Source organism: Echinops telfairi, unplaced genomic scaffold, assembly GCF_000313985.2.
Source record: "Echinops telfairi isolate 266 unplaced genomic scaffold, ASM31398v2 ScPeMD7_7469;HRSCAF=8507_1, whole genome shotgun sequence".
Taxonomy (NCBI): Eukaryota; Metazoa; Chordata; class Mammalia; order Afrosoricida; family Tenrecidae; genus Echinops; species Echinops telfairi.
Window position 1 is genome coordinate 44,449,682 of NW_022111373.1, and position 8,044 is coordinate 44,457,725.

The following is an 8,044-nucleotide window of genomic DNA, read 5'->3' on the forward strand; positions in this document are numbered from 1 at the left end:
AAATCAGAGATTCATTTGGATCTGTAGTGAGCATTAATTCCAGTTCTAAGGCAACCATTACAAGATTGTTCGTTCTGTGGCATTCGATAAGCTACCTAATTGAGGCAGAGATGCTTGAGGTTCAAATCAGATCATGTATGTGAGAGTGTCTTAACATTGCCTACCAAGCACTTATTTGACCTTCATTTCCCTACTCCTTTCACGAAACTTCAATTGTAAACTGGACACATTGAAATGTATTGGAGTATGACTAACCCAGTTTCTTGAAGACCATATTCAGAATAACTGAAACCGAAAGAACTCACGAAAAAAAATTCAACTCTTGTGTTGCAACTTTGAGTGATTCTGTAGCCAAATAGTAAATGATGCAAGAAGTATAAAAATAACATGGACAAATGCACAGAGTCATTCTACCTAAAAGAACTAGAGCACCATTTACGGAGGTAGCATATGAGCAAGAACTACTGGTGATGAAGGAAGAAGTTCAAGCTTCGCTGAATGTGTTAGCCAAGGAATTGATGAACTATCCATTCCAATTTTTTCTCATCTATGTCAGGAACTTTGGAAGACAGCTACTTGGCCAAATGACTGGAAGAGATCCATATTAGTGTCCATTCCAAAGAAAGGTGACCCTGCAGAATACTGTAATTAGCATTACAATGTAAAGAAGACCAAAATTCTCACAACTGCACTATAGATAACATCATGATAAATGGAGAAAAGCTTGAAGTTGTTAAGCGTTATGTCTTAGTTGTATCCACAATCAATGTTTATAGAAGCACAAGTTAAGAGATCAAAAGACATATTGCATTAGGTAAACCTGCTGCACAAGACCTTTTTAGAGTATGGAAGAGCAAGGATACTACTTTGAGGACTAAAATGCACCTGACCCAAGCCATAGTATTCTCCCTTGCATCATATGCATGTGGAAGTTGGGCATTGGACAAGGAAGCACATAGAAGAATCAATACATTTGAATGTTGGTGCTGGAGAAGAATATTCTAAGTACCATGGACTGCTAAAATGACAAAGTGATCTGTATTGGAAGAAGTAAGGCCAGAATGCTCCTTCGAGGCAAGGATGGAATGACTTTGTCTTACATAGATTGGACATATTTTCAGGAGAGACCAGTCCCTGGAGAAGGACATCATGCTTGGTAGAGAGGGAGGCCTTCAATGAGTTGGGTTGACACAATGGTTGAATCAGTGGGCTCGGGCATAGCAACAATTGTGAGGATGGTTCAGGACCATGCAGTGTTTCACTCTGCATTGCTTAGGGTTGTTCTGGATCGGAGCTGACTTGATGGCACCTAAGTGAGGTGACCAGATTTTAACATTGGTAAAGCAGGACACCATTGATAAAACTCATATCCTGGCGAAATAGCCACATGGCAGCTGAAAACCATATACCCTAGCTTGTCGTGCATTCTTTCCAAAAATCAGCACTTTTTAAAAACACCACGGACGAGAGGAAACTGGACATCTGGTCACCTAAAAACAACAAGATACTCTCACTCCTGGTACAATAATGTCTTTGCGTTTTCTAGAGAATGCCCCAGGGTGATCTATCAATATCTCATACATCTCTCTATATTTATATTTATAAGGAAGGTGTGATTGACTTACAAGGATTATCTCATGGGGTTGTGGTTGACTGTAAACTCAAAATTCATAAATTAAGTGGTAGACTGGAGGATACTGCAGGATTAGGTTCCATTATCTCTAAGTTCAAAGTGGAGAGAGCGAGAAAGTGAGTTCTGCCAATCTACTTATATTCTGAAGGAAAGGGAAACTTCCTTTCAACAAATACAGGAGTTTTACACATTGGACTGTGATTACAATATATTACATTGTGGAATGCAACTAGACTGGTATTTGACCCCACCACTGGTAACCACACTGGACACATATAATCATCATGCCTATATATATCAGAAACAGAATACAGTGAACCCTCGTTTATCGCGGTTAATCGGTTCTAGACCCTACCGTGATAAATGAAATTCCGCGAAGTAGGATTCCTTATTTGTAAATCAAATATTTTCCTAGTTAGAGCATAGAGGACATGAAAAAACACCCTTTAGTCACCATTACACTCGTATTACCCAATTTATTAAACGAAAAAGGGGAAATACAGTAAAACATTTTGGACGTTACAATTATCATTTATTATTTATTATATTATTTATGGCATCTAGTTTACAGTATTACATATTTCATATACAATATTATTATACATAGTTCTTACAAATACTGTAATCAATAGCCTATGAAATGTCCCTCTGGATGTACTCTACAGGTGGGTCGCCGTCTTTTTCCTCTGAAGGAGCAGATGTAGGCAGTGGGTGCTGTTACGCAAAAACCGCGATAGAGTGAAGCCGCGGAAGTCGAAGCGCGAAGTGGCGAGGGTTCACTGTAACATGCTTTTTACCTTATACATGAGCTAGTGCGATAGTAAACCCTTCTGTAAACTAGATTAACACGTAAGAAGTTGGCAGTTGCCTGTCACCAGTATTCTGTGCTTTTTGTGAAAAATTGCTCTTCCTCAGTAGACTCTGCAGTACCACGTTAGGTATTTTTCTATTATTTGCTGCTCCATTGGCCAATTTTACTTTCTGTGTCTTTTCAAGGGAGCCCTGGTGGCACAGTGGGGTGTACGTTGAGTTGCTATCCTCAAAGTCAAGAATCCAAAACCACCAGCTGCTCTGAGGAGAAAGACAAGGCTTTTTACTCCTGTAAAGAGTTACAACCTTGGAAACCCACAGAGGCCGTTCTTCTCTGTCCTGTAGGGTCTCTATGAGTCAGAATGGACTTGATATCAGTGATTTTAGTTGAGTGCCTTTTCTATGCATTTCTTTTATCACTCTCTGTTCCTCGGTTTATTCACAATTTTTTGGACTAATGGAAAGCTTGGGGCCTCTGTCAAAACGTTGTCAAAGGCCTGAACTTTACATCATGTGGAACTTGGTGAAATGAAAGAATGCTTTTAAAATAAAGCTTTTTAAATTAATTTTTTTTTATTTTTTAGTTATTTTATTAGGGGCTCATACAACTCATCACAATCCATACTTCCATCCATTGTGTCCAGGACATTTGTATAATTGTTGCCATCATCATTTTCAAAACATTTTCTTTCTACTTGAGTCCTTGGTATCAGCTCCTCATTTTTATAGCTTTATTTTTAAAAATATTCTAAGTCACTTTTCAATCATTTGTTTGTAAAACTGATTTATCTCTTTTGTTTTAATCTTTTTCTTTTGTGATGACATTATGCCTCATTCATTTTTGGAAGTCTCAGAGTTGTTACTTAAAGATTTCTTTTTGAATCCTTTTGAACTATAGTAACCATTTTACATTGTGTTAAATTTGTACCCTAACCCAGTAGGTGAGATTTCTTTTGAGGTTAGTAGAAGTGAGAATGATTTGTTACTTTATAGTGATAATCAATATAGATTGTTAATGAATGACCCTTCCCTTTGTGTTTATTGAAATTCATATGGCGAACGGCCTTTTCTTGTTTACAATAGTGTGCTCAGGTTCAATATTTTTCTTTTATAATTGTATAAAAATTGAACTGTATGTGCCCACTTACAAATAATCTATTTCATGTGCATAACATTCAATTTAGTGTAGATGTACTAAACTAGTATAAAAATAACTTGCTCAAAGAGTAAATATACTACATAGTCATTTTATTCTAATATGTATTTAATATTTCCAGATGTGTTAATAACAGTCAACGGTCTCTAGCGTTGGGAATACAGTTTATGCTTCTGCGATTACTGGGTATGCTATTTTTCATACTTCACTGGTTGCTGTTGACTATTTTGATTTAAGTTTACTGATTCATTTATTTTTATATGTGTCAAGAAATCATATTTAAGTATGTGGAATGCTACATAGTTGAAGAAATAGGTTTTCATATATTTACTCTGTAGTATTATTCACATATAATATAAAAATAACTTTCATTTTCCACCTACCTGACTGGCTAACTAGCGTTTTCAACTCTGTTGCAAATACAAATTTACAGAGTATACATATGAAGGCAGAAAAGCAAGAATGAAAAATATTTCCTTCACTGTTAGCCTTATGTTTCCTAGAAATTGTTTAAGTAATTTCTGAATTGATTAGAAATATCTAATTACGTAGTGTTTTCTGTTTTTGTATATTGTTTTGACTTGTTGACAAACATGGAAAGGATCATATAAATTTTTAATTTATGCTATATATGTATATAATCATATATTAAAAATCTCTTCCTATAAACTGTAATCTATATTCATGCATATTTCACAATCCATTTTCCTAGGCACAATACCCGGACCGATTATATTTGGTACAACAATCGATAGCACATGTGTTCTCTGGGATATTAATGAGTGTGGCGTCAGAGGTGCTTGCTGGGTTTATAATAACATCAAGATGGCCCATATGCTACTGGCGATAAGTAAGTGTAACTTTTGGATAAGTCTAGAGTTAATTGATTATGTCAACACAAGCAGATATTATTAGCTACTTAGGTCATCGTGGTTATGTGATGCCAAATGCACATTAGGGAGAGCCTCTAAGCTTGTAGTAGAGTTTAAGAGGTAAATGAAATGGTATATAAATTCCTTTAAAGAAATTTTAGAACATATACAAAAAATCTAAAGAAAATTTTGAAAGACGCTGGAATGTTTATCATCCAGGTATCAGGATTTTGGAAAACACACAGCGCTATGATAGGGATTATATTTTGGCTACAAAGCACATCACTTGCTGGAAATATTTTATAGTTTTAATGCTATTGGTATAGCATTAAACCAGACTCACTGCCATCGAGGCAATGTCACCTCATAGCAACCCTGTCGAAGAGGGTAGAACTGCCTCTGTGAGTTTCCAAGACTGTAACTGTTTATGGAAGTAGAGAGCCCTGTCTTTTATCCGCAGTCTACCTGGTGGTTTTGACCTACCCACCTGGCCTAATCCACCCAGGCTCCCTATTGGTAGTCTAGAGATAACCAAAATTGAAACTGAAGATGAAGGGAGTACGGCTTGCTTCTGCTTTGAACGGTTAATGCTGTTGGTTATTTTGAAGTCCGGAGTAGACAGGCGTTTCGGAGTAGACAGGTGTTTCCGAGTAGACAGGCTCCAGAAGTTGGAAATGACTAGACGGCAGTGGGAAAACACCAGGGGCTGCCAGCACAAACGACTCTCTCTTGGAGGAAGTATGAACGGAAAGCTCCTTAGAAGCAAGCGTAGTGAAATTGTCCTGGGTCTTTTAGACAGGTTATCAAGAGAGATTAATCCCTACAAAAGGAGACCGGCCATGGTAATCTAGAGGGTCAGCAACAAAGAGGATGATTCTAAAGGCGATAGATTGTTTTAAAACATTTTTTAAAATTCAGTATTTCGTGTTTTAGTTTTTTAAATCGGTTTTATTTGGACAATGAGTAATTTTTTTCTTACTCCAAGATGTTTGAGAGTTTTCCGTCCACCAAAAAAATGCATAAAAAGTTTTTCAGAAATAAAAAAATTATAAAAGTAGAACCTATGCAACTAATTTTCCTATACATCTAATAATGTGTCAAATGAGCATTCCTATCTTACAAAACACACATTTTGAGTAAAATTCACATAACTAATAATAAAGAACCAACTACTTTATAAGACTCTTCAGTTTATGGGACTGGCATTTCTGAATACTTTAACAGTTTCTAGAACTAGTTTCTCTTCATGTTTGCAAGCAAAAAGCCAGAGTTTCTTTAATATGACTAAAATATTTTAAAACAAATATAATGCTTTATATATTTAGTTGATTAAAAGCAAGTTGTTAAAAATTGTAGATCTTACACAAACTTATACATATCTTTTTAAAATTATATTTTCAATGTATACATAAAGTTCTGCAACTTATTAAGAATTAATTAATTAATTTATTGCTGATTGTGTTTTAATTAATTTATCTCTGTTTGTAAGTGTTTGTTCGATATATTAATATGTTAATAAACTTAGAAATGGAACATGGGTTTATTTCATCCAACACAACATGCTTGGCTACTCACAGAAAGGGTGGACGGTAGAAACAATTGGCGGTTCCTCATAAATGCTTGGCGATCTCCGGGGAACAATCAGCTATGGGAAGCCTTATAGAGCAGAATTTTCCTGCTACTTCTGGAGTGGACTTGAGCCAATCAGTTAACTCAATTGGCAATTATTTTAATGAAAATATTAATCATAATACATGTACAACTATATTATTTTATTTCTTTTTGTTGTGACTGCAAGTGAATACTAATTACCTAATTTTATAGATATATATATATAGCTCCTTAATTTCTTTTTTTATTATTATTTTTTAAATCATTTTATTGGGGGCTCGTACAACTCTTTTTTTTTAAATCATTTTATTAGGGATTCATACAACTCTTATCACAATCCATATATTTAGTTATATTTTATCAACCATTTTGATGAAAAATAGTATCTTACTCCCTGAATGTTACTTTTGTCTTTTAAGTAGTAATTCATGATTAATGACTAATTCCTCAATGAGATTTAATTTTTGAAATAATCAAAGGAGTAAATGTAAAATAATTTTTATTTTTATCTTAGCTGTTACCTGTAAAGTTATCACCATTTTCTTCAATGGACTTGCAATCTTTCTGTATAAACCACCTCCGTCAAGAACAGAAGTGTTATTTCAAAATCAGAATTCAGTTGTGACTACGGTTTCAGTAACATATGATAGCAGCAAAGAGGGAAATGAAGACTGAATAAGAAAGAAGAGAATATTTTACGGCTGGGAAGTTGACTTCGAGGACTGCACAACGCCACCGCAGCATTACCTCCCCAGTACGGACACTCTAGTCTTATACAGCCGATGCTTTATAATTGAATATGTCTAAGTATATATTGATTTTATTTTGTTTTCTTTAACGTAAGAAGCAGACTTGTGCCTTCAAGCTCACAAAAGCCTCAAAACCTGCACACAGTCACTTATTTTTTATTGCCTAGCTCTGAAATCCTTAGACAGTGACAAAGCAGACTAGAAAAATACCAATGATTAGTAAAATGTTTACATTCTAAAAGAGCCATGAATATTTCTGTCCTAATAGATTATTATTGTCAATAGTTTGAAATTATTTTGCAAATGTATGCTGTAAATTTACATGGTGTTTGGAATTATTATTGCGATTCAAGTATTTGAAACCTGTTCTATGACATAATTTGTTTTAAACGTTATTTATAGTCTATTTGCTACAGCAAGTTATTGAGCTATTAGAATGTAATTATTTATCCTTGCGTCCCAGTATAGGGAATACAGAAATATCAGCATTGTATACACTTACTTTCACTTTCACTAAAAGTTTCCATGAGGTTATTTATTGATGCTATGGATTTTTAACAACTAGCTCGTGTGATTCTGTGATAGATTCACTCACTTATAGGTTGTCTTAATCATCTACTACAGCACTGATAGAAAAACAAAAGAGGATAGCTTTAAGAATCAAAAATGTATTGTCACAATTTAGGAAACTACCCATCCAAATTCAACTTTAGGAGCAGGCTTTCTTTCTTTTCCATTTCTTGGGGAAGGTGCTTGCCTCCTTTCAACATCTGTGGACCCAGTGTTCCTTGGAAATATCTGTATGTCCTGCTTCAACCTATCCTAGGGTCTAAAAAGTTGTCAGTGCATGGACTCTGGGTCCAAAGGGTGTGCTCTCCTCTTGACTCTTCTTTCTGGTTGCTCCTTTCTTCTTTTACATTCTATAAGATAGATAGTGGTGCAGACCACACCCCAAGAAATATATCCCGACATGGATCAGCACTGTGATCTGATTTAGGGGTTAAATTCCACTTGAATCCCCCTTTAATAACAAGAAATCAAATCACTCAGGATGATCACATTATTGTATAAGTGCCAAATCACTAAGAATCATGGTCTAGTTGACTTGACACATACTTTTGGGACACACTATTTGGTCCATAAGAAAGTATCACCTTCAGTTATAAAAAGTGCCAATTAGATGCAAAAAGGTTTCCTGACAAATGATTGATTA

At 35.1% G+C, this 8,044-nt stretch overlaps 1 protein-coding gene across 1 annotated transcript in view; it reads left to right on the forward strand.

Moving 5' to 3' along the window:
• SLCO4C1 (solute carrier organic anion transporter family member 4C1) overlaps positions 1–8,038 on the forward strand; it is an 87,829-nt gene extending 79,791 nt beyond the window's left edge. Inside the window, exons 9-12 of the mRNA XM_045285192.1 lie at positions 1,547–1,749; positions 3,721–3,785; positions 4,312–4,449; positions 6,597–8,038. Coding sequence (XP_045141127.1) covers positions 1,547–1,749; positions 3,721–3,785; positions 4,312–4,449; positions 6,597–6,757 — 567 coding nt within the window. The 3' untranslated portion in view covers positions 6,758–8,038. The remainder of the gene's footprint in view (positions 1–1,546; positions 1,750–3,720; positions 3,786–4,311; positions 4,450–6,596) is intronic.
• The last annotated feature ends 6 nt before the right edge of the window (positions 8,039–8,044 follow it).